We start from the raw sequence: 27,696 nt of genomic DNA, 5'->3' as shown, positions 1-27,696 counted from the left end.
CACAGACTATCAGACAGCTTAGCACCCCCTTGGCAAGAGATCCAACGCCCCCTCCCCCCCAGAGAGCAGTACTCACTGGTCACGTGGAAGGAGATAACCCTCTCTCCTCTCCCAGCTTTGTTGACGGCTTCACATTTGTACAAAGCTGACACATTTGCCGCTTGGATAACAAGGGTACTTACAGTCTATGAAAAAAACAAATCCCAGGCCGTAAACGATGGAGGCTGTGTTCATGCGCATGCATTCAGACTCAAATTCAACCTGTAAGACCCACCTACTCCATTCATACTCCCGCACTGCCCTCTCTCAAATCCACACAATTATCATTATGCTGGTGTGGCTCACACATTACACAAAACAGACTTTGGAAACCAAAAGGGAAATCATGTATTTTAGCCTAACACTGCACACATTTTCTCATTTCCATATTTGTAAAATCAGAATCACCTTACAAGCGATGTACAGAGCTAACAGCATATGTGTTTTATCTTCCTCTGATAAGATACTAATAAGGCGATGGTGCTTCTAACAGTCAATGGTGTTTTCAAACTGACTTAATATGTTAGTATTTTATCGTACAATTAATGTGACTATCAATCTCTAATATCCCTCACATATGATTACACCATGCTTCCACTCCATCCTCCCACCCTTCCATCAAAGAGAGAGAGAGAGAGAGAGAGAGAGAGATTTTCAATTTAAAGAACTTCAAACTCACTTTGTTTTTTCCTTCAATTAGGGCAAACTGATTTTTGTTGACTTCAATTTTATTTCCCCCCTGGAAGTCATCCACATTTCTCCATTCTTTACAAGTGTATGGGTTTGTCATTAAGACAGCTTGGCTATAAGGAAGAAATAACAGCTCTTATTAGGACTTAACTTTCCTTTAGTTCAAATCCATAGCAAGGAAAGGAGTCAGACTTTGGTTACTACGTTCTTAGAAATAACTTTCAGCGCACCCTGCCATGTTACAAGACTTGGCGCCAAATAAAAATAGGCCTCAGCAAAGAAGGAAAAGGTTCTAGGTAGATTCATTCAGGATACAGGAGGGAAACAGCTATTCTGGGAACAAACCTCCATTCATAAATTGAATCGACAAGACAATTCAAGTTAATTTAGTTCAAAGGAAGACAAGGAAACTAAGAAGTCATTGGGCTTCTTAAAGCAATCTCCCTGGGACTGTGGCCTTTGTGTAGGAAATGGTCAGCATCTGAGGAAGAAACTAGTAGAGGCCGTCTCAAAAACAACAACAGGAAGTGAACGGCTCAGGGTGATAGTGGGTGGCCTGTGTTTTTTTTCCTAAGGATGTCTGGACTCGTGTTAGAACCTGATAAGCTGGGCCTGAGAAGCCAAAGGCTCTCATCCATCAGCTCTTCCTCTGAGATGGACCTTCTCCCAGATAAGGAGAGATGTGGTATTCACCAGTTGCTTGGCGTAAGGGAAAGAAACAAAGATTGGCGATCGGCAATGTGAGGGAAGGGCTTGCATTTGGAGAGGTGTGCCAACCCAGGAACAGAGAGCTAGCTGATCTCAAAGTGGGACACCAACGAAAGACATCTCCTAAAATGTTAAGACGTGGAGAAAGATGGAAAGCACCGCTTGGGGCAGAACTTTCTTAGGAAGGGCCTTCTCAGGGGGAATGGAATCACACCGCAGCGTGGCTGCATGAAATGCAGAACAGCAGGGCAAAAGAGGATGGGGTCCTACTCACGCAGGCCTGTAGGCACACTCCTCCTCCAGCTGCCAGTACCAGCGGATGTGATGTGGCGGAGGGACCGCGTAGACCGTGCACGTCAGCGTTTGCGTGGTGCCGTACTGGTACGAATCCACCGGAGAGATCAGGGATTTCTCGCCGATCTGGGGTGGGACTGGAGACGGGAAAAGTCACTTTTGAATTGTCAATCGGCTTGGAGGAGCAGAAGGGGGAAGCTTTCATCAACCAAGGCCTATGTTTCTATAAGCATATGATTCCACTCCCATTTTCTTTCTCAAAGAGCAGCTAGACTTGGAAACAGGACACGGAACTTCTAGCAAAAGTCATCCTCCTCGCCAGCGGAGGACTTTGCACAAGTCTGGCCACCCTCTCTCTGCCTTGTTATCCCTACATGTTATCCCTACATGTTGGGAATAGCTCTCCCTGTGCTCCCAGTCTCAAGAGATCAGGACAGGAAAGGCATAAAATCATTGTGACTAACGCAGTAAATACGCTTATTATGTGCCAGGCATCGTTCTAAGTGCTCTAGCCAGAATAATCCATTCGATCCTCATAGCCACTATCATTGTCCCTTTTACACATAAGAATGAAACAGAAAAGTCGAATGACTCACCCAAGATCACCTACCTCTCTTCCTCCTCCCTCCCCGTCTCCTTCTTCCACTTCTTTCCCTCCTTCCTTCCTCCCTCTCTCCCTCCTTTCCTTCCTTTTCTTCCCCCCCCCCCTTCCTTTTTCTCACCCTTCTTTTTTCTTTCCTTTTTTTGGCTCCAAAGTCATTAATGCAAAACTATTCTCCCATCATCATCAACTTAAAGATTCGGATTATACTCTCAAATTTTGACTTTTTATGTTCATTTTATCTGGCAGGGTAAATGCTAAGGTGAATCAAATGGTTAGTGGCTTCATGAATTCTCGAGATGGGTTTATACACTATCCATTTTTACATCTTTGTTTTGTGCCCATTTGCTTCTCCCTACCCTACTTATGAGCTTTCTAGCTTCTCACCTTTCCCAAATCCCCTCCTCCTGAGTGGCTTCTAAATGACATTTTTGCAACCTATTTTCTTTAAAACACTCCCTGAAGCTGATGTCCCAGCAAAGAAATGAAGTCAAGCTCAGCAGACATACAGAGCAGCAGCAGGATATGTGGGGAAGCACCCTAACGTTACAAGAGAAGATCCTGAAGTTGTAATGTGCTGCGCCCATAGGGAGAACAAAGAATGCCAACAGAGAAGCATTTCCCAAACTGTGTCTAGAGCAAGAGATGAGTGGATTTCTCGGGTTGGAGGGGGATGCTTGGCTCAAATAATTTTGTTAAGCCCTCAATACTCTATGTCTCTCCCTCTGGAGAATGGCAACATACATAAGCATATTAAAGGTCCTGATAAGTCCTGCTATATAGACACCTGTTGTCCATTGACTTAGCACCTCAAACACTTCCTTGACTAGAATACCATTTTATTCCCCATCCAGGACACTTTCAGCTTGAAAGAACAAAGTTCAAATCATCCTTAGATCAAAAACTTTTTATCTTCCCTTTAGAGCCTCAGAGTCAGATAGATCTTAGACTCCTGTTTTTTAAAAAAAAAATTTTTTTTTAACTTCCAGCCAACCCATGTCAACCTGCAAAAGCCTTCTGAGCTGGGATCTGCCTGTGCCTCAAAGTAGCAGCTTCCCACAAAATTCAAAAATGCTCTTAAACATTTGCACGCCAGGTGCACACTTCCATGAGACAAGGTCAAAGGCAACAAAACAAATGTTCCCGGAGGGGTGCTTATTTCACAGCATACAGCCATTGAATGTATCATCTACATCAATGCTGCATGTGACTACTGAACAGTTCAGTTGCGTGGCCTCTTAAGCACGTATGTCCAGAGCGTGCTGTCCTACACCTCATCTCAACTCTACTGCTCTGGATCATTTCTATAAAAAATTTTTTTAATGTTTATTTTTTTTGAGAGAGAGAGAGAGAGAGAGAGAGAGTGAGCAGGGGAGGGCAGAGAGAGGGAGACACAGAATCCAAAGCAGGCTCAAAGCTCCAAGCTGTCAGCACAGAGCCCAACGCGGGGCTTGAACTCACGAACTGTGAGATCCTGACCTGAGCCGAAGTTGGACGCTTAACCCACTGAGCCACCCAGGAGCCCCTGGATCATTTTTATACGTAGAAGCCTGTTCCCGATGTGAGTGAAGCAGCAGGTGTGACAAAGGACTCGTGGCCTGGCTGTGTAGGAAGCCGTAATCGTACCCTTTATAATCGGTTTGGGGCCGAGAAGGAAAGTGGAACAAACTCACCATTCACGACCAGAGATACCACGTGGCTCTGCTTCTCCTTCGAAATGGGGTTGGTAAGGATGACAGTGTAATTTCCTGTATCTTTTTCACTCACTTCCATAATAGTCAGTACATGCCCCACTTTTATTGTGTGATTGGACTCAATGGGTCTTCCATTTTTATACCTGTGGGGAAAAAAAAATTCTCGGGAATTAGTATAATTTAAGGGTTTGCTTTCAGGGGGAACAATGCTTTGCCTTTATTTCTAATAGTTACCATTTTATTTCCGGGGGAGGGTAACCAAGGTACTTCACAGGCACTCTGACACGGTCTCCCACGATGGCTTCCACCAAAGATTCCATGCCACTACCAAAAGCGACAAAAGGTTTTTCTGGAAAACAGTAAAAATAATTACTCCTACGAATGTCAACTTCTTCAGTGAATGGTCATTTGGTTTAGTTTCTCATTTCAAATGAAGAGTCCGTGATCTAGGGAGTGTGAGTTGCCACAATTCAGGGATTCCCCACACTGCCTTTCCTTGGTCACAGTCCAGCTTCTCCCCATCAACTGGCCTCTGGATTTACCTTTCTCTCTCTCTGAGTGGCCACTGCAAGCCTACTGGTTGCTCCAGTCTCAGTTCAAGCGTTTGCTCCCCTGGGAAGTTTTCTCTAAGTCCTCCAGGAATCTCGGGTGCTCCTTCTCCTCCGTTCCCCTTGCACCCAATACCTACCCACCATCTGCCCCGGGACTCAGTCCTCGGACCCCTTCTCTTTATCTGCACCTTCCTCCAGGCTCAGCCATAAAGTGCCATTCACCCCTGACTTCTCCGGGTTCCAGACTTATATATCAAATATCTCCACTCGGACGTTTGATGGGCCTGTCCAAATAAACACACCCAACACCGTCGCCCCAAATCTTACTTCCCTCCCAGTCTTCCCCATCTCGGTCGATAAAACCACCACTCATTCACCTCCTCACGCTAACGATTCAAGTCAGCTTGCATTCTGTTTCTCTTAGGCCCCTCAGCCGTTGAGTCAATGGGTAGGTCCTGTTGGCTCTATCTTCAAAACCATATCCAGAACCAGATCACTTCTCCCCACCTCTGCCTCTACCACTCAGTCCAAGCCACTCACCAGCTCTCACCGGGATAAATGCAATTAAGCCTCCTATCTGGTCTCCCTACTTCTGCCCTTTCTTCCCTAAAGTATATCACATAAAAGACGCAGCAATCCTACAGAAACGTCAACCAGAGCGTGGCTCTCTCGGCTCGAGCCCTTCTATGAATGCCCGTATTATAAAATCCAAAAATCATTACCCGGGCCCAAGGTTGAGTGCCAAATGAATTACCACCTAACCGGGGACGCTGACGTGTTATTATGTGACATGATTATCAGCGAAGGCGAATAAAAAAGAAACGAAGTTATTTTGCTCAAAGCCCCACAGATAGTAATTAAACCCAGGTTTTCTCAATTGCAAAGCCCTTGCTTATTCACACAGACCCCTCAGCCTCGAAATAAAACGAAAATGTAAAAACTATCGTAGATAACAACACTCTGCTTAGTATACTGTAGTAACGGCAGCCACAAAAACTGTAACAAGTAAAAGTTAGTGAGCACTTGCTGCCTCGGCTCATCTCATTATTAAAGTTGGGATTTGAACCCAAGCCGTGCTCTTGATCTCTAGGGCGTGCGGCCTCCCTAGCAAGAGCTCAGCCATGTCTTCTGAATGAACAAAACAGGAATCTCTAGCTGACCTAATGTCATTTAGATGATCTCGCTTTTCAAGGCATGGCATGATTCCAAAGGACAGCGTCGCTTACCGTGGACCCTGACGAACGTGCTGTTCCGCTTGGTCATCAGCCCACTGGAAGCCGCACAGGTATACCACCCTTGGTCACTCCGGGTTACACCATCTATGGTCAAGGTGCTCAAAAATTTCTTCATCTCACTCCCAGATTGAGTTTTTAGGTCCCGGTTAACAAGCTTTTTATGCTGATGCTGAAAAAGAGTTTACTGAACTTTCAAAGTCCAGCATAACATCCCCTGGTAGCTTCTAGATACCCACAGGACCAAGTCTTGGCCCTTGGCGAATGCGATTCGTGCTAATAAGAGGTACTTCAGAACTTTTAACGCCATCTAGGCTACCAATATATTTGGTTTCAAGAGAAATAAATGCAACCAACTGAATTAAGATTTTGAAAGCCTCACATAGTGGGAATGAGATGGACAGGTACCACAGAAACACAAGCAAGTATGATCACTGTTTAAGGAGAAGTATGTCTCATGCCACCTCTTAAAGACAAATTCCCTTAAAGGGAAAATAGATCAAAGACTCTGGAGCACAGAGAAATAATGCAACCTGGAAAGATGTAATCACCTAGAAAAAACTAATCTTCACTGCCTGATTATAGCAGAGTGGAACCGAGTTTTTGGCATTGCATCTGTTTTCCATGGGTGCTATGCGTTCTGTAGTTCTTTTAAAGTAAGTGTGTGTGTGTGTGTGTGTGTGTGAGAGAGAGAGAGAGAGAGAGAGAGAGAGAGAGAGAGAGAGACAGACAGACAGAAAGAGAGAGTTAAGGCCCTTACATTTTATCTGGCCAGACAAGTCCCTATCTCTCTCAAGCAAACTCCATTGGAGCTTATTATCAAAGTATTTAGAGGTCTGGCTTTGAACTGTTAGTGTTACCTTCAAAGAAGGGTATTCCCAGTTGAAGTCAATCCCCACATTTAGTTCAGTCCTCGCTGTACAGTTTAAGACGAGCCTCTCTCCAACAGACAGCTCAACTCCATGAGGGGGGCTCAGAACCACATCATAAATCTTGTACCCTGGAGCAAGTAAATTGAAAACACAGAGAAAGAGGGGGAAAACAAATATAACTTTGCATGGATTTTTTTTCAAAATGATGCAGCTTCAAAACGTGCCACATCATTTTTCCCTGGGGCCTCAGCAATACTTGGTAACTCCCAGCAAAATCACCCAAAGAGGCTTACAAAGCAGACTTGCAGGAATCTCAAAGATGTTGCCCGGTGGATAGAAAAGCAGTAAAATTTGAGTAGTCAAAAGCCAATGAAGCCAGCTTTAGTAAATTACTGAATTTTCCGTAAAATAGGTATAATTAAAAGAACGGATGCCAAGCAATGCTTTGAACATTGAATTTTCCATAAAATACGCTCCGATAATAACACTCTTTTCCATCCCTGGTCTTGGCAAGAGAGGCGAAAAACTCAATTGCACAGAGGTTTATTTGGTAGAGAAGAGCAGATATAATGAATTGCGCCATACCAGATCTTGAATTAATATCTTTTTCAATATCCCTTGTCCTTCCCCCTATACTTTAATCTTCAGGATCTTAATATAGGAAGCCAATCTTTAATGTCTAATATTAATGGTACAGAAAGAAACTGTCCACTTACCTACAACCACAACTATGTACATAATAGACTGGTAACTTTCATCATTAATTTTTGCTTCACAGAAGACCATGCCAGCATAGCTGATCATGTAGCTGGGGATAGTAAAGCCTTTCTTACTGTCCCAGGAAATTCTGTTACCATCAGGGACAAACCTCTTTTCTGGATACCTCTGGGTAGAGAAAGAAATGCCAAATATTGAATGAAGCACTACCCAAAAGTGAAAACCATGTAAAATGATCACTAAAGAATTCATCAATAAAGAATACAAATCAGCTTTATTTATTATCATGTTGGCCCTTCCCAAAGGATCTTTAACACACATGATTGATAATATATAGAGGCTGCCCTTCTTATTATGACAATATGAGAGATGATTGAAGAAGATGTAACTTACTGCACAAAGTGACACATTGAGGTTGGAAATGGACCCAAGACATGGAATCACGACAGTTTTGTTTTTGTTCTCAGTGATGTACACAACACCATGTTGGTCGCTAACAGAAGCAATAAATGGAGACCTGTAATCTAAAAGAAAATCGAATTCCATTAGTTAATGGTACTTACTAGAAAAGTTGGTCTTGTTTCAAGTTCATAAACTCTAACCGGAGAAGTGAACGATTAATAATGACATTTCACACCAGGCAAAGGAATCCACAGGTTGGTCTGCTGGCAACTAGCCAGCTCCAGGGATATGTGGCTATCGGAGTGTGTGTGTGTGTGTGTGTGTGTGTGTGTGTGTGTGTGAAAAATCTGAAAGAAAACTCCCAGAATAAAATTGACTCTTCTCCCTAGGATCGTCAACAAGTGGAGTATATTTTATAGGCTCCACATTTAAACAGATTGATCATTACCATGTTTTTCAAAATGAAGAAGCATACTTCATTTTTCATAAATACTTTCATATACACATATGCATTCCTCATATACACTAAACATTTTTCAAGTACATAAATCTTAAAGTAATTTTTTTTTAATTTTAAAGTAATTTTAAAGTTAAATGTGTACACTTTACCTACTGAGTTTTACTGATGTTAAAAAGAATTCATAGTCTCTCTTTAGGCGAATAATGTCTAAGTACCATGAAAATAAACTAATGGCTTCCAAAGGATCTTTAAAATAAGCAGAAAATAACTAACCATTTTTGGATTCAATTACTCAAGAGAAAAATTTATGTGAGTATTTTAAGACTGTGAAGACTAGATATAAGATTAGTTATAAAATAATGTTCAATGGTTATTGAATTTAGCTTAGATTTCAGCAGTCATTAATATCTTCAATGACAAAAACTCAAAAAGCCACCGTGGCAAAAAGTGGGAAGAAAACAAAGGAGATTTTCATGTCATTCAAACATTGTTCATACAATGGGGGTCTTTTCTTGATTTTTTTTAATGTTTATTCATTTTTGAGAGAGACAGAGAAACAGAGCACAAGTGGGGGAGGGGCATAGAGCGATGGAGACACAGAATCTGAAGCAGGCTCCAGGCTCTGAGCTGTCAGCACAGAGCCTGACGCGGGGTTTGAACTCCAAACTGCAAGATCATGGCCTGAGCCGAAGTCGGATACTTAACCAACTGGGCCACCCAGGCGCCCCGGTCCATACAATGTTAATACACTGCTGGGAAACTACTCCGTTCCCCAGAGATGGAGTCACTGTGGTGTGAAACTGCACTTGAAATCTCACAGAGATAATGGTTCATACTGCTATGCCCAACAAACGTGATCAAGCATTGACGGGGCCCTTCAGGGTGGTTAGTCCAAGTAGAGAAAGAGTTAATTAAACCAAGGAGAGAAAGGCAGCTAATTCCCTGCAACAGCAGAAGTTTGATTTCCTTCCCAGCTGGAAAGCACAGAAAGGCAGCCAATCCAGCCCACCACATGCCATACCCATTATCTTATGAGGCCAAGACCCACTTCCTGGCTCCATCCATTGCTGGAGGGAATGGGGTCAGAAGACTAAGGAAGTAAGGTAGGGACCGGGGCAGGGGGGAGGGGGGGCATTAAATAAAGGGCTTTCCATAGGGAATACTTCAATCCTTTCTCTCTCATTGTTAAACCTCATGACCAAAATCTTGGACCGCTCACCTCCTAGAACATTAGACTTAGACAGGAAGCAGAATTTAATGGTATACTCAAAGACAGGCAGTGCACAAATAAACAGTGCCAGAGATTGCTACTTCTTAATATTACCTACCTTTTAGCCACATGCTATGAAATATTACCAAGCTTGCTTACAGAACAAGTCTTTGGAAGCTAAGTTAACCCCTTACGTAAGAATAAAGCTATTCAGTAAATCAATTCTATTTCAGTATTCCAAAAAAAGGAAATAAACAAAAGAAACCCAAACAACCACCCATCCTCTCAAAATAAAATATTTACTGTAACTCATGAAATGAATTTTCACATGTCTCCAGGTTTCCTGACTCGGGGAGAAGGAAATAACGAGATATTATGGGAGAGGTTCATCTTGTAGTACTTCCAGACAGGCTAAAAGCAGGAAATCCTTGCAATCTTCTGAGAAAGCCTGATCTCCCAAGACTGCCAGATCAAAAGGAGCCAGAAATTCTCGAAGATCTGAGCCTTGTCTCTCTCAAATTCTGCAAAGGAAGGAGGAGGTCACAGAAATCTACTTTGGACTGTGCCTACAATGGGCAAAAATAATTCTCAAATATTGTGCAGTCCAGGAGTGACATACGTTATTTTGATGTAGTCTCCGGTCTTCCATTGCACTGACCATATTGAACTATGGAAATGTAAATGGAGAGACACAAGTGTGTTTCCCAAAGCTAATGAAATTCCTGTTCTGTAAAAGATGCTTCTGAAAATAAGTCTAAACCATCTTCACCTGCCTCAAATCCTCTGGGATATAAAAAATATATATAAATGTATAAATAAAATGTCTTAACAGCTCATTTTCACTGTAAATACTTAGTATATCCAAGCAAAATACTACATAACACTTACCTTCCCCAAAATTATCTGACAGGATTATAACTAGGTTTGCATAGGAAAATTAAGGTAGTGTAAGATTTTTGAAACACAAAAGAAAAAATCATTTATATCATAAATACTTAATACATGTAACATTGTGTTTTATTCTACATGGATGTTAAATTGACCTTCATGATGTCAATCCCAAATTGCAAACTCTAGAAAGATGTGGTACATCATCCAAGATCTCACACCACACAAGTGAAGGAAAGAAACACTGTCCTCGAAACGCTCTTTGAGGTAGTGTCTTCATTTGCACAAGAGGATGAAAATTGTTTTTCACAAAGTAGAAGTGGGAAAAGAAAAGTTCTTAGGTAGAAAAAAAGCTTCAGCGCCCTTGGCTGTTTCCCGGTGCATTCTTGGGAAAATCTCCTACCCTGTTTTAGATAACCTATCTCTCCATTGAAACCTCTCCATAACTCACTCCTGAATCTTCCTTTTCAAGGATTGCAGGTTCTTTTTCTCAAACATCAGAAGGCTTTGTATAAATCCCCGTAGCCAATTGTGAACACAGATTTCCCTCAGAAACAAAGATCAGAACCACACCAAGTGGGGAGCAGATAGGTCAACAGGGCCCAAGTTCCAGAACAAATCAATGAGTCTTATCCTCGGGGGAAGCCTTGAGAGAGAATTTTGTGTATTCCTGTTGGCAGACAGCCTTTGGAGCGAGCCTTTTGTTGTACTCCATTGTACTCAATTCTGCTTTGCGCCTCTTGTGTTTTATAACTGGCAAATCAAACTTGGGAAATGAATTCCATTTACCCACTTACCTTGAACATAGACATAAATGACCGAGGCTACGTCAGCGTCCTGGTAGAAGCACTTGTAGGCTCCAGTATCATTTCCGATCACTTTTGGAATTGTGAGCGTCTTACAGAAGAAGCTGTCACTGCAGTCCGTCACCTCCACTCTCTTCTCAGAGCCACTCTGATTGTTGGGCCAGAGCCAGTCCAAGTCCCTCTGTCCCCTGAAAAATTAATTCCAGGGAAGTATTCATGTGAAATGCCACACTAGGAGATGGTTTCTAAGAAAACAGAAGGTTTTGGTTCTCAAACATCTATAAACTCAACAGACAGATTCACAGCCTTTTTTTTTACCAACAATGACAGGCTGGAGCCACCAATGACAAAAAGCCATGAACTCAGCTTCAGATATCACTTATAAGAATTCCTGGGTTTCCTATTAATTAACTCATTCACTCAACAAATATTCATTCAACATGTGCTACGTGCCAAATGTTGACAAAGTCTGGGGATACAGCAGTGAACAAATCAGACAAAAATCTATGCCGTTACGGAACTTTAGTGTAGTTAGAAGAAACAGGCAATGACTTAGTGAGTAAACCTCTTTAAAGCCGAAATTCTTTAAAAGTAAGTACAATATATGGCGTAAATAAAATGTAAGGCGGTGATAAGTACTATGGAGCAAATATAGAATATGCAAAGAGTAAAGAGTTCTGGAGGGATGGGGCTTGATGAAGCCATTTGAATGTAAGGAGGGACAGTGTTCCAGGCAGAGGGAACAGAAAATGTAAAGACACTGGGGCAGGAGTATCTGGAGTATCAGGGGAATGGCAAGGAAGCCAGAGTGGTCAGATAAGAGTGGGCACACAGGACGGTAAGAAGTGAGGCTCTGAAGGAAGAGGGTGCAACTTTCTAAGAGCCTCGTAGATCTTATGCAGGCTGCATTCAAACAAAGGTTATTTTCACTGCAGCACCTCCCGGCAAAGCCCTATGAAAGACAGTCCACATAAAGAAGAATGCAACATCATTGACTCTTCTTTCAAAGAATCTGAAATTTCCATGAAGTTGCAGCTACATTAATGAAGTTACTTTAACACACCCCATAGCTTTTTTAGGACACAAGAAAAATTTTTTGAATGACTTTTAAAAGGGAACGTGGGATCTGTGGGGATTTTAAATAACCTCTGTTATTGAGGATGGTTGCGAGGAAAATCTACTAAGAAATATGTCTTCAAATAGCAAAGCTAGAGAAATAGCACTGTTACCGTGTTTTTTCCTCGAGGGCTGGGTATTGGTGACCCACCCTTGATAAGGGGACAAGGGTATCCTTTACACCTCTGCAGTCTAAAATAGATCTGTGTCATTGTGGTGAACACCTGGTGTTCATCAAGCATTCTCAATGGCGGTAAGCTGCCCAAGATTCTTTGTGGATCCCCAGCTCTCTTCTCAGAGGGCAACATCACCTCCAGCCATCTCTCCACCTGTTTGTCTCTGCCAAAGACACACTGAGAGGTTCCTGCAAAGCCTCTGGGTCGCTACATTAAACACCAAAGTCTTCTACCTTTCCTTCCGGGGTAGGGGCTGTAAGACAAACTTAAATGCTTCTTCTTCTTTTCAAAGAAGCCTGCTTCCCCAGTTAGCAAAAATCAAGCGCAAGACTTCTTGCTACCAAATGAGAAGAGAGGCATTCCACAACATCAAGTCAAAGCATGAAGTCCATTACTTGTGCAGAACACATACTCAGTAATATTAATGGCTGAATATTAAATTGCTACCCGTCATAATTTTATCATAAAATAAAATTCTCGGAAAACCATAAAATAAAATGTCCAAGAGCCATCCTGAATATAATAAATAGGGCCCAAATTCCTTCAATTGCATCCCTTAAGGATAAGTCCTCAATTCCACTTGTTTATCCAATATTTAATGAACATCTATTATATACTATATTCCAGGTGCTATTATGTGTGTGTGTGTGTGTGTGCGTGCGCACGCGCGTGTGTGTTGGCAGAAGGCAGCAGAAAAAAATGCCAGCAAAATCATACAAAAATTTTGGGAGAAGTGCGTTCTCATTTTTTCATTATTAAATCATTTATTAGAGACCTCATCATGTATAATTACATCTCTATTATAATTCTGCTTAAGGAAATTATTTTCCCTCAATAAACACTGAGTTACTTAACACAGGAAATCTGAATCTAAAATTAATCCTTACCTGCAAGTAATCTGAAGAGTTGTATTAGCCATAATTGTAAGTATGTCTTTTTGTATGCTGAGTCTGGGTGGATCAAGGGAAACACTAGGCAAACCTAGAAACAAATTAAATAAATGAATGTAGTTGCCATTGAGTCAGACCCAATAGGAAACACCTTCTATAAACAATGCACACTCTATACTTTAAAAGGCCTCTTCAGCAATTCATTGTGTAAAACTGTGAATTTACTTTTCACCATTCCCAGTAAAAGTTCACAAGCTGTGTCATAACAGGAAGAATGGGCAGATGGTCATAAACCAACACAAAAGTTCTGCAATTCACGGAGCTAGGGTGGAGTTCCTGTTTTCCTGCATTGCCAACTTCAAGGTCTTACAAAAGGATATAGGACATTGAAACCAAATGAACCTTCATCTGATGATCTCACTCCCTTGGGAAAGGACCCACTGACATTTCTTATAAAGCATAGGATGCACACATTTGACTAAATTGCTGATTAATGAATACTACTTGGAGAGATTTCTATACAGTTCGTCTATGTACCCTGGAGGGGGGAGGAGTGCCCCTGACATTGTCTCATTTTCCTTTATCAATTTTCTAGTGCACTTCCTCTGGTAAATGAACTGCCAGAGTTGGAAGATGGTAGGTACATTAAAACTAGATGAGAAGAACTGAGGAAAAGAAAACATTTGCCAGTGTCCATGTAATATGCCCATTAATATACTTTTCCTCAGAGAATGAGACTAAAAAAGTATGATGCTAATGAATTACAATTGAGGAATCTCAACTTATTAAACAAAACTTTGAGCTTTCTGATACCAAGCTTGTAACACAAGAAAGCTGTCTTTACCTACAAATACAACGGGACAGATTCTCACCATGGGTCACTCCACAACAAGAAAAAACAGAGTTCTCTGTGAACAAAATGCAAAGAGCTAGTAAGTATTGAAAAACTGTCAGAGAAAGAAAAACCGTCCACCATGATAGGGCCTTAACTAATATCCAGATCTCCAAAACACCACCTTAAAAAGTGATGGATGCTGGGTAAGCACCAATCTTAATATGGTCCTTAAGTCATATCAACTAAGAACAAATGACTCTCTACCCAAAGAAAATGAAAACACTAATTCAACAAGATCCATGCACCCTTATGCTTATTGCAGCATTATTGACACTAGCCAAGATATGGAAATAACCCAAGTGTCCATCAATAGATGAATGGACAAAGAAGATGTGGTATATATACAAAGGAATATTACTCAGCCATAAAAAAAGAATGAAATCTTGCCATGCGCAAGGACATGGATGGAGTTACAGAGTATTATTCTAAGTGAACTAAGTCAGAGAAAGACAAGTACCAAAGATTTCACCCATATGTAGAATTTAAGAAACAAAACAAATGAACAAGGAAAATCAAAAGAGACAAATAAACATACACTCTTAAATATGGAGAACAAACTGATGGTTGGTAGGGGGTAGATGAAATAGGCAAAGGGGATTAAGAATACACTTATCATGATGAGCACTGAGTAATGTATAGAATTACTGAATCACTATATTGTACACCTGAAATTAATATATCACTGTATGTTAATTACACTAGAATTTTCAAAATAAATAAATAAATAATTTTCAAAAGAGAACCAGTGATTCTCTAAGCCTAAACTGGCACTGATCTTGTTGGGTAAATAAGACAGTATTAGCAAATATGAAAAAGTATGAGTAAACAGAATGAGCACATACTGAGTGCAAATACCCAATATACTGAATCTGCGGACCCCAGTGTGAACAGCTACAGGTAAAATGAACAACTGATCACACATATTTCTACACACTCACCCAGATGTGCAAAATAGTTGCTGATATAATTGTAGATTTGTTGATCCATATCCTTGTTTTAAAAAAAAAAACAACCAGAAATTAAGTTATATCAATAAATCTCAGAAACTAATTGGTATTGGTACTGCCTTGTGTTTGGGGTAGTAATTCTTAAACTTTAGGATGTGTAAGATATCCCTAGCCCTACAAATCGGCATTTTAACAAGTATTTCAGGTGACTTGATCATACATGGTCTACGGGACCCTCTTGGACAGCTATTGATCTGGGATATCAGGATCAGTTAATCAGCACAGCATTTTCCAATATGGAAGGAAATAATTGCCCCAAAGTAGACAAACAGTAAAGCAACGTGTTTAAAAGCAACAGAAAAGCCTCCCAACAATGGAGTCTCACTTTGTTTAAGAAAAGGAAAATGAAAACAACTTAGTTGGATGCGTACAAATATCAAACATGACTGGGAAGCACTAGGTTGAGAAACGTGTTGAAAACAGTAACTTAAGACAATTTGTACAATGATCCAAATGAGAAAGAGCCCATTATTTGGACACATTTATGTGAGGGAAAAAAAATGGTAGTAAAGGCAAAGTTCTAAATAGTTATGTTCACCCTACAGCCAAAACAAGAGTTCTTGGAGATCTCTCATAAATTATCGTCCCAGATTATCTCACACTCTAGCCACACTTTCTTATGTTAAAAAAATTCATTAAAGATATGTTCTCCATTCATAGGAAGCTAAGACAACACCACGCTATTCTAGAGACATGCACACAACAAAAATCTTTTTCAGCAAGACTGTATCAATAATGATAATTTCAAATTCATATCCGTAGACCAACCAACATTCAATTTTGTTTTGCTCCTTTAAGCTTCATTCATTTTCATTGGCAGGTTTAAGTTCCACTCTTCAGAAATTCTGAAGAAATAACTGTAAGAAGCGCATATGTTGCTAGTCCATAAAAAGCCCTTCTATGTTCAAATCCCCTAACCAAAATTAATTCATGTGTGTGCTATTACCCTTCCAGCTCAAAGACAGGAAGGAAAAACAACAGTGCCTCTGTCTCTAGAATTTGATGGCACCAATTATAGTCCAATCCAATTAAGTAAGTCACACACTCCAAAAGGGCAACCTCATCATTATATTCAGGGCAACCCGATTACAGTTACACTGCTGCGCTATGAAACACCCCAGGCTTAGAAGCAACTCACTTCTTTGTGGGATACAGAACAACCACATGTTCCACACTGTAAAGGGGGAGAGAGACGTCTTGTCAGGGACAAATGAGTGTCCAAGGCGAAGCTGGCCCTGATGAACCAAGTCATTATCAAGAAAATTCAATAACTATAGACAGATGATCTTAACAGTGTACGAGTGTGTCTTTTTTAAGACTCTTTTATTTCAATATAAGGAACTTTCCCTGAATCATTTGACCTTTTTCTTTTTTTTTTTTTTTTTTCCTTTTCTCCACCCTCTCTCCTTTCTCACCCTCCAAAGAGTGGAAATCTGGAAATCCGCAAACTGTGGCTACAGAAAAGAGATACGAGAAGAGAGCGGGCAGGGGTGACGAGGAGCGCGAAGAGAGAAAGACAGACATTCACTGCACCAAGAGCATGTGTGTTCCTAATCCTGAAGGGGACTGAAATTTTAGGTGGCAAGGAAAGTGGCGAGTGGCGATGTATCCAGGTACGGAGTCCCGCAGAGTAAGTTTTCAGATCGTGAACTTCTGATCATGCGCTTATCCCAAAGACCAAAGCTTTAAAAGATGTCACTCTTTTACATAAGAAGGTGAGTGTTTCTTGAAGACATTTTGGGAAGCTGTCACAATCCCGAGTCCGAGCCCAATTTCACCTTCTCTCTGCAAGGAGAGCGGCATCCCACACCAAGCAAGGAAAAAAAGTTTCCCTCCCCGAAATGCAGCTCATACAGTGGGTGTGTTTGTGGGTTCCAGCCAGAAGGGAACGGCACACCGGGGTCCCTGCTCGACTCCTACAGAGGCAGAGCCTAGTGCACGATTAGATCCGAGCGAACCGGCTTGCGCTCCCTGCAAGGCTTCCTTCCCCGAGTCCGGGCTAGTGCGGTGCGCCTAGCCGGACAGCGTTCCAGAGCCTGCTCCCGCCTGCGGGAACACCTCTCCCCTGCCAGCCCCGGGCGCCCGCCTTCCCACCCCCCGCCTCTCGAAAGCCCGAGGGTGTGTCGGCTCCGCAGGACTTGCTCCAGCCGAGGCCCCTGTCGCAGACCAAAGTCGTGGAAAAGGAACTGCGCTCCGGAGACTACCGGCTCTCTGGATCATCTTGGGCCCACCAAAGAGCCTCAGTTTCCTCACTGGTAAATGAAACACCACAAAGTGTCAAGTCACTTCCAACTCTCCAGCTCTCTGAGTCTGAGTTAGATCCGGCCTCCAGGACCTCTCCGCATCCCCATCTCTCCGCCCGCACCCGACCTCTCCGTCTTCCTTCTGGGGAGTGGGCTCCTTACCCACAGAGGCAGCCCCGGTCTCCACGCAGAACCACAGAACGACGGCCAGCAGCGCCTTGCTCTCCATCCCGCACCTCGCGCCGGGCGCCCTGCCCAGAACTCGGGCGCCGGTTCTTTCTCCCCGGGCCTGCCGGGCGAAGAAGGCGCGGAGGTGGAACGCGCGCCGCAGCGCAGGACTGTGAGGCGCAAAGGGGAGGGTGCTCTGGCTCCGGCCACGACTTGCAGGGGCGTCTGCGGGTGCCAGGAGGAGAGGAAATCCCGGCTGCGCTACAGCTCTGGGCTTTCTGCGCGCAAGTGATGCCCCGCGCGGGCAGAGGAAACACAACCATCCACCGCCTGCTCTCCCGGGGTCCCGGGACTCAGTGCCGGGTGGGAGCGGAGGCCGAAACTCTAGAGCTTGGAGGCGGGGTCTTGAGGGGCGGGGCCGGGGCGGGGCTCCCCTCTGCCGCAGGTCCCGCCTCTCAGCCGGGTACCGGGCCTGGATCCCCCGCTCCCCTTGCCCACTGCATCTCCCCGTCTCCCCGCTGGCCTGGGACTGCATCTGCCCCCGGGTCGCCCGAGGCAGAACGTCCCAGGTGCAACAACTCCGTTGTTTATCTCCGTAGAGATAAAATGTAGCCCGTAACGGCTTCTGAGAAACTCCAAGCTTCAGTAGGTTGAGGCCCTCCGAGATGAGGGTAGGGGTGCTGACGGAGGGGACAGCGCCGTGAGCGCAGGCGAGGGACACCGAGCTTCAGGAGGCGCGCCAGAATTTGGGACCGTCTTCAGCGCCCGCGCGTTCCCGTAGTGACTGGGCGACAGGCTGTGGATCAGCAGCAGCAGGTTGAAGCAACCAGGGAAAAGCAGATACAGAACCCAGGCGAATGCAGGATCGCAAACCGGCAGGCAGTGACTCCAGCCAGTACTGTTTTGCTTGGCCAGTAAAATTGTAGTTTAAAAATCTGAATCTGAATGTCTGTAGTCAGAATATACACATGCTCAGTTCTCCAAAGTTCCCCTTATTTCCTCTTATACCTGGCAGCTTCAAATGTTTTTAAGTTACCAGCCTAGCCCCCAAAGGCATTTAAATTTGAGACCCTGGCTTTCACCAAAAACCTGCATCAGGACTCCAGGGAGCTGTCAGTAGCCACGGCCCTAGCATCGTGGCATGAGAGCCACCCATCCGTGAGTGAGTGAGTGACGTTCTCCTTGAGAAAGGGTTTTTGTCCACCGTGTTACCTGACAAGGACTACATGACTCTTCCTGGGCTTTTAAGCAGGCCCCTTTCCAGAACAGAGCTCCTAGCCAAGATACCCATAGGCCCAGGAGAAGAAGGCCGGCTTCACTGAAGCAATGAAGAGAATGCTCCCTGGTCCCAGACCAGGGGCATCCAGAACAGCTTACCAAACCTCTCCTCACACGACTCTCTCTGCATGTGTTGACTCCTTGTGGAGCTGTTTGGAGAAGGCAGATTCCTTTAGACATTTTTTTTCCTTCTTTTCTCTCCATGCCTCCCCATACTTAGCAAGTGACATCGAACAACCCCTAACTTCATTAAATAGGGATCTTGCAGATCCCTCTGTCTTAAGGCACCATCCTTCAGGAGAGATGGAGAGGTAGAATTATTATTTCTGCATCTAGGCCAAACCCTGCTTCCTGAAATATACACCGTGAAGTGTTGCTTTTCTTCTTCTATGTTTATATTTGCTGTAGTTACTCTTCTGCTTTGCGGGCTCAACAACTGAAACACTTTAACTCTGAAATACAATGAATGTCTATGCTTAAGATTTCTTATCATATGAAAAAGTTGACACTGAAAAGCCCTTCTTCAGCAGAGGCAAGCCTTTCACCTTTTTATTTTTCCCAAGCAAATGTTATGCACATATAGGTATAGGTGTATCGCCAAGGGTGGCCCTGGTGTAAATACCATGTTGGCATCTTTCACTTTAAATTAGAACTTGAAGCTCACTCTACGTTGACCCATAAGGTTCCATTTTATTCTTTTTAATAGTGACACGATGCTCCACTGTAGAGATGTACTCATATTTAATCTAGGAGGTAATTATATTTGTCAGAGTCAGGAGTATCCTTAAAGAATCCCCTCCCTTCCTGCTAGTAAACTTAGCAAATAAAGCAGGACCAGCCCTGACAAAGCTGGATGGGGGGGCGGGGGGGGGGGGAGGGCAAGGGGAGGGGGGGGTGGAACCTGGTTTGAAGGAGGCCATTTCTTTCCATTTCTATCTCCAAACATTCTTTAGGCTCAGGCTTATTTACAATTCATGACACTTCCTCTTCCAGGTCTCACTTAGGAAGATAGTGTCTCCTCCCAATGCAAACCAGAACCTGCAGGCCCATGGTAATAGCCCCCTTTAGCAGGCTTGGAGGAAATGATGCGTCTTTGATGGTCACAAGACCAGAATTTGGCAGGGTTGCAATGAAATCAGTCTACCACATTCCCTCCCACACAGTACTTAGAAGTGCCTTATGTTCATGAAAAATGACAAAGTCTGTTTTTTTGTTTCTCTCTTTTTTTTTTTTTTTTGAAAAAGGTCTAGTCGTTGGGCAACACCCTCCCATTATGTGGTACCACTGGAGTGATTTTGTGAGTTAATCCTGCAGTACAGGTACACCCACCCCCTATAAAAGTGCCCAAGTGTATTCAGTGCTCCTAGATGGGATTCAGACACATTTGGGAGTGAGGCAGCAGAGCGTCACTAAGTGCAGACCCTGGGGCCACACTAACTGGACTTAAGCCCCCTTACTATCCATGTGATCTTGACCCACTGACTGGTTGCCTACCTATGAAACATGAAGGATGATAATAGTACCTTCTTTGTTGGGTTTTTTTGTAAGAATTCAATGAGTTACTGCATGTAAGACACTTAGAATAGGACCTAACAGCTGGTGAGCCCAGACCTAGCACATAGTCAGCATCTGATACAGTGGGAAGCAGTCTGCAGTCTGTGAAGGTCAGTCATACCACACTGTGTGGCCTCCATCCTGCTACAGAGCTCTACACTGCAAATAAGGCTCATTTATCTGCAATGGCCATTTTTGAGCACCTACTATGTGCTAGCACTGTAATAGAGACTAGAGTGACAATGGTGAAAATAAAGGCAATATGAGCATAAATGAGCGGTCGTCATGTAGCTCCATCCAGGGCAAATTTAACTTAATCACAGAGTGCTCTGTATTCCAGCCACTTCTTTGGGTTTTGTGTACACAGAATACACATTGTTCATATCACCAGAGCACCCTACATAAATTATACTCTGTGACACCAAATTTGGTTCTGGCACCACAAGTATTTTGGACTTCATATGTTAAAAAGTAAGACTACCAAAGTTTAATAATTGTGGAAGTTGGATGCCAAGTATGTATGGGTTCATTTTACTCTTCCCTTTACTTTTACATATTTACAATTTGCTGTGATAAAAAAAATTTGTTTTAAGTAGCTATAACCAAATTGATGTCTGATCTATTACATTATCACTAACTTTTCCACTGTCGGTGTCTTGACATTACTTCTAGGAAACGGTGGAGGCAAAGAGGCAGATGGATGAGAATTTGCACTTTTTACTTCGTATGTTTCTATAACACTTTGTCAAAAGGAGAAAGTGTTACTTTTGCAGATAAAAAATATAAATCAAGATCAACTCTGTTCTATTTTCAAATACTGCCATTTGTTGATTACATATTTGCATAACACTTTCTCATGTTTACTTCATTTAATTTGTTTCCAATAGTCATTTATGCTGTAACTTACCAGAGCCTGTGACAACCTTGCCAGATGTTGGCTTGATTTCATAGCTTGTCAGTACTCATGACTATCATACCCTTCATCTCTCATTCACCTTCCTTACACACTTATATGTATTTCACCGTCTGTGTGACTTATATTTTTAACTTAAACTCAAAATAAATTTGTATGTTCGAGGGAAAAAGGCTATGGCACCACAAAGCAGGCTCACCTTGCATATTCCTATCAGTGGTTGGCTTTATTCGTAAAGTCTTATATCCTAATAAAATAAAGCAAACTCCTCATCCTTTTTGTGAAACATGAAAGAGAATTTCATTAGTTGTCACCTGCAAAGGAAAAATCCCAGTTAAATATAGATGTCTATGTGCACTCCTGAAACTATCCCATATAGTTTTTTATTAGATCTTACATAAGGATTAATACAACACTTTTTTTACATGTAGAAGGCATGCAGGGAATTCAAATAATTAACTGAAAATTCACACAGCACAGAGACGGAAGTTAGAAAATAACAAAAGCAGACAACACTCATTGAGCACATCCTTTGAGCAGGCACTTTTCTGAATACTTCATCCCTTGCTTTATCCTTACAACTTCCCAAGAGGGCAGCAAGCACTATTAGCAATTCTTAGTGAAGAAGAAAAGTAAAAACAAGAAATCATTTATTTTTAACTACTTGAGTATTCCTTTGCCTTCCTAAAAGTCTTGCCAAAAAAGTTGTTTTATTTGTTTGCAAACAATTGATGCATAGTTTGCTCACCATTAGTTAATGACCTGATAAAAGTCAAGATGTTTTTTGGGCTTTTAAAAAAGGAGGGGCGCCTGGGTGGTTCAGTCAATTACATGTCCAACTTCAGTTCAGGTCATGAGTTCGAGCCCCACATCAGGCTCTATGTCAACAGCTCAGAGCCTAAAGCCTGCGTCAGATTCTGTGTCCCCCTCTCTCTCTGCCTCTCCCGCACTCTTGCCATGTCTGTCTCTTAAGGGTAAATAAACGTAAAAAAAAATTTTTTTTAAAAGAAGAGAAGGAGAAAGAGATTTGGGGAACACTTATTATGTGCCAGGTACTTTCCTTGGATTATCTTACTTTAATGTTCACAGTAAGAAGGCCATCTCAATGTAGAAGATGCTGTAATTATTCTCATAGTGGCTTGTGGCAGGGGCGAGGAGTGAGATTCACGAGGTTTAGCTCTTCTATAATTGACAACAAATGGTAGAATCAGAACTGAAAGGCAGAGAGGTATTAAACATTTAAGGCAGACCCCTCCAAGCACATAGATACAGCTTCTTATTGAGGGCAGGTCCCTTCCAAGGGATGACGCTGAGTCAGTCAACACCAGTGGCTTCCTCAGCCTCTCTAGGATGATCACTTCCATTTTCCTGAGCAGATGGAAAGCCAAGGGTGACTTAGAGAATCACTCTCAGACAAATGAAAGAAAGAATGAAAGGCGGGTAATTAGATCTCCCCATCACCCACACCAGGAGTCCCAGCTTGACTGATCTTCACTTTCTACCCAACCTCTGTACCACTGATCTTTTCCTCTAAAGAAAGGTAGCTATTCCTATATACATAACTGTGCATTTGGGGCATTTCTTTTCCATCATGGATTTTTTTATCCTTTAGTCTCCTAGGAAACCTTTATTCAACCTTCATTACGCAGCTCAAATGTCCTTCCCAAGTGGTATGTTTTAGTATTTTGTTCAGCTGTTTTCTTCAATTGAAATCTTCCCAGAAGAAATAGGCAGGGTTTAAATCTTACCTGAGCAGGTAGTTGAGTTTAAAAGGATGGTTGTTAAGAAGCTCCTGGGTGGCTCAGCCTATTAAGCAGCTCGGATCATGATCTCATGGTTTCGTGGGTTCAAGACCCACGTTGGGCTCTGTGACAGCACAGAACCTGCTTGGGATTCTCTCTCTCCTCTCTCTCTCTGCCCCTACCCTGCTCACTCATGTGCACACACTCTATCTCTCTCAAAAATAAATAAATAAGCTTAAAAATAAAACTTTAAAAGAATGGTTGCTAAGTTTTAATAAGAATGGTGAAATCCATGATGATGATGCTTATTTAATAAAATATATCTTGTCTACTACAGACTTACGGTGATATGTCTAATAGAGCTATTGTCAAAGAAACTATGGGTGAAAATTATATGTGCTAGCTATGTATGTAGTATGTATCTTACATGATCATTCTTAAATTCACATTTATTTTTTTTAATGTTTTTAATGTTTATTTATTTTTGAGAGAGAGAGAGAGAGACAGAGCATGAGTGGGGGAGGGGCAGAGAGAGGAGACACAGAATCCGAAGCAGGCTCCAGGCTCTGAGCTGTCAGCACAGAGCCCGATGCGGGGCTCAAACTCATGAACCGTGAGATCGTGACCAGAGCTGAAGTCAGACGCTTAACCGACTGAGCCACCCAGGTGCCCCTTAAATTCACATTTAAATAATGGTCATACATTTAATAAATATATCCAGAGCTATACTGAGTTTATACTTTGTCCTAGACAAAATAATATTTTGTTATTCACAGAGCTAGGAAATTTCTTTCCTTGTCCTATGTACACACAGCACTTATATGATATGATATATCATACATAATATAGTCATTATGTTTATATGAATGATTCTCCCTCAAAAGCAGAAATTAGATCAAATTCATTTTGCGTTGTCAGCACCTAACAGCGTCTGTGCATACTCACTTCTCATAACATGGACAAATTCCAAATAATTTTTGTCATTTTCTTTTCTGGTGGTCTTTGTTTCTGCTTTGCTTTCCCCCCTCCCTAGAATCGCATGCCTCTTGGGTATCCATCACAGTTATCTTTACAGAGAGTGAGTCGTTGAAATAAGGAGAACTCTACAACGGCAGCATAGACACAAACAGAATGAAAAAGGTCTTAATTTATTAAGCCGTGGTGACTGGAGTTTCGTTTTTGATTTTGAATAATGAGGGAAAGAAAAAAAGTGTTTATTAGATTTGCATGTTCTGTGCAAGAAATGTGTGATTTGAATTTCACGTCTGTGCCTTTTGCAGATTGTAACCATTTTCCAGTGAATTAAGACCATCTCCCCCTTTGAAAACTTATCGAAATTTTCAAGAACTGAAGAGTAAATTTTTTTTAAAAAAAGCCTTTGTTTCCCAGAGAATTGTTACAAGTCACTCATCCTTCACAGGAAAAATGTATACACTTCCAACCTAGTTATATGTGTTTGCAAACATGAAAAATCCTATTCACATGTTGACAGAAGAGAGTGTTTCCCAGTAATGTCACCTCACCAGCATTAAGAGCTAGTCAATGACAGCAGAAAAGTTTTATGTTCTTTGTATATAAATATAGTCTCTAGACTTTCCAAAACATTGGTGAGTAGTCCCTTGAGACACAAATAAAAATTCTCTGAGCAGTGTTTGTGAATGTTCATTTCTAATACTTCACTACCTTGGTATACATAAAAGAGAAAGAAAGAAAGAAAGAAAGAAAGAAAGAAAGAAAGAAAGAAAGAAAGAAAGACAAAGAAAGAATGGAGGGGGGAAGGAAGGAAGAGAAAGAAAGAAAGAAAAAAAGAAAGGAAGGAAGGAGGGAGGGAGGGAGGGAGGAAGGAAGGAAGGAAGAAAGAGAAAGAAAAGAAAAGAAAGAAAGAAAGAAAAGGAAGGAAGGAAAAGAAGGAAAGAAAGAAACAACTCACCAAGGAAAACCTCACACAGAGGGAAATTTTTAAATAAGATAAAAAATACAAACTCAGATCTAACTGATAATCATCCAAAAATTGGTCAGGCTGGTTATAGGCAGATGAAAGGCCATAAGGGAGTCATTTCATGCATCTGACCACATAATATAAATAGAAGTTCCAGATGTGGAGAAAATGAGTCTAGTAACAAAGCAACACATCGAAAATATTAGACATTAAAATGGTCTTTGGATTGTATACAAAAACACATACATTTTCTTACCCTAAGACAGCTTGACCCTGTTTTTCTCTAAAGCTACTTTGTGGTCTATTACTTTTACCTTTCCTTCATCAGAGAAGCTCTTGAAAAAGCAGAGGTCATCCTTCACCTTCTCTCCTCAAGCACAATAGCTTCTTCCAGGTCTTGACCTTGCCCAGCATCTCCACACCATCCATTCCCCTGTCCACCCCCTGCTGAAGCTCCTCCTTTGGTGGACGTTCCTAATATTGTACATGCCTACCTCTCCATCCAACCCCTTTCAGGGAAGTGGCTCCTTTGCTCCACCCTAAACATAGGGAATCTCCACATCTACTTCGGTCATTGTCCTGTGTGCTTTTCCATGACTTTCTCAGGGATCTCATCCTCCTTTGTGCCATCAGTTATCTCCTTTGTGGGAATCACTTGCAAAATTATGTTTTCCAGCTCTGATTTCCTGCTGTAACTCCAGACTGTCATCTCCAACCCTTCCTACACGTCTCCAAGTGTATGTTACACCGGTCTCTAAAATTCAATGTATTCAAAACTGAACTCTTTGTCTCTCTACTCCAGCTTTCTCAAGTGCAGAGTCCTTCTAGACACTTATACTTCATATCTTGCAGGCATGAATATTCCCCTGCCTTTCCCCTTCCACCCAAATGCAATCTGGTCTACATTCTTTACGTCTCTCATATTCCACCCCCACTTTTTGTTCATCAGGCTGCCCTGATTCATGAATTCATGACCATTTTTCCTTTGTCCGGGAATATTCCAATCCATCCATCACTCTGCTGCCAGAGTTATCTTTCTAAAACACAAGGTTTAGCTGTCTTTTATCTTTGACAGTTGGCATTTACACACAGCATAAAGCCCCAAACCCTAAGCCTGGTGTTCAAAGGCTTCATTCTTTGCTTCCTGTTTTTCTAGGTTACCTTCCAGTATACCACATAAATATTGTATATTCCAGCCAGACAGGGTCCACTGACTACTTCCAGAAAATGTCTTATAGTCTCTTATCTCCACCAGGCTTATGCCCAAGGTGTTCTCTTTGCTTGGAATGTACTGCATTCTGGTACCTGCCCGTAGGAGGCTGACATCCCTTCAAAACCAGGCCCTGAAAGTTTCCTCCATTCCTTCCTTTCCTGTCCTGCCCATGTGAATTACTGTCTCTTTGCCTAAACAGTAAGACTTCTTGGGTTGCAAGCAACAGAGAAGCCAACCTGAGCTAGCTTAAATGTAGAGGATCATGTTGCATTAAGTTAGACTGGCTTCAGATACTTTTTCCATAGTCTCAGCGTGTCATCCTGCCATTTTTCTGTGATTTTCTCAATCCTACTCTCAGAGTCTCATCATAGTTGCGGAAAGAAAAAAAAATGGTTGCACATCCTCACAACACACTGTCTGTAGAAAGAGAAAGTTCTTTGCCGGAAGTGCTTGAGAAATACTAAGGAAGACTCTTTGTCTTCAGCAAGTGTCTCCGTGCAGCTTATTTGCCTACATCCCTACACCAGTTACCAGGGGCCATGTCTTAGCCCATTCAGGCTACTAGAACAAGACGCCATAGACTGGGTTGCTCTTAATCAACAGAAACTTATTTCTCACAGTTCTAGATGCTGATGTCTGGGGAGGGCCCACTTCCTGCTTCATACGGAGCTATCTTCTTGCTACAACCTCACAGGGTGGAAGAGGTTGAGAGGGCCCTCTGGGATCTTTTTTATAAAAACACTATTCCCATTCATGAGAGCTCCACCCCCATGACTTAATCACCCCTGAAAGGCCCCACCTACCAATAACATCAACTTTGGAAGTAAGAATTTCAACATATGGATATGGAGGGATGGGGGGACCTGAACATTCAGGTCGTAGGAGGCAGGAAGAATGCCAGTAGGCTTAGATCAATTAGAGTCCACCCCTGCAATTCAGAGTGGGGTTGATAACATCAAAACATATCAATGAAATGGAGAAGGGATTATTTCTGAAAGAAAAATCTCAAGGATTTTTAAAAAGCAAGGGGGAATGGTTGTTAAGGAGACAACCAACCAATGACAATGTTCCTCATACTCCAAGAACCCATTATTCAATATCTGTTGTAGCGTATGTGATACTCTACTTTACATCAGATTTATTTGGGTTATGTGTGTCTTGTCCTCCCCAACATATTGTGAGATAGAGGTCAGGCTTAGTGCAGTTTTCATAACTGTTTTCTCTAAACTTCCAATTAATTGAAGACATGACTTTCCATTCTTGCACTGAAATACATCCCCCTCATCCAATGGTTTTATCAGAGCAATAATCAACATTTACTAAATTACCATGTGTCAGCCTTGTTGTAAGCACTTTATATGTGTTGACTCATTTAATCCTCATCACCAACCTACAAGG

The 27,696-nt window shown here is 42.2% G+C and overlaps 1 protein-coding gene across 1 annotated transcript in view; it reads right to left on the bottom strand.

Moving 5' to 3' along the window:
* KDR (kinase insert domain receptor) overlaps positions 1–18,030 on the bottom strand; it is a 46,480-nt gene extending 28,450 nt beyond the window's left edge. The window contains exons 1-12 of the mRNA XM_027056992.2: positions 17,654–18,030; positions 13,344–13,437; positions 11,156–11,352; positions 7,792–7,922; positions 7,398–7,566; positions 6,670–6,809; positions 5,804–5,981; positions 4,261–4,375; positions 4,006–4,169; positions 1,712–1,868; positions 719–842; positions 77–185 (exon numbers count right to left, since the gene is read on the bottom strand). Of these exons, the coding sequence (XP_026912793.1) occupies positions 77–185; positions 719–842; positions 1,712–1,868; positions 4,006–4,169; positions 4,261–4,375; positions 5,804–5,981; positions 6,670–6,809; positions 7,398–7,566; positions 7,792–7,922; positions 11,156–11,352; positions 13,344–13,437; positions 17,654–17,720 (1,645 nt within the window). The 5' untranslated portion in view covers positions 17,721–18,030. The remainder of the gene's footprint in view (positions 1–76; positions 186–718; positions 843–1,711; positions 1,869–4,005; positions 4,170–4,260; positions 4,376–5,803; positions 5,982–6,669; positions 6,810–7,397; positions 7,567–7,791; positions 7,923–11,155; positions 11,353–13,343; positions 13,438–17,653) is intronic.
* Between the last annotated feature and the right edge of the window lie 9,666 nt (positions 18,031–27,696).

This window comes from Acinonyx jubatus, chromosome B1 (genome assembly GCF_027475565.1).
Source record: "Acinonyx jubatus isolate Ajub_Pintada_27869175 chromosome B1, VMU_Ajub_asm_v1.0, whole genome shotgun sequence".
Lineage (NCBI taxonomy): Eukaryota > Metazoa > Chordata > Mammalia > Carnivora > Felidae > Acinonyx > Acinonyx jubatus.
Note: the sequence above shows the minus strand (reverse complement) of the source record. Positions and strands in the feature narration are given on the sequence as shown.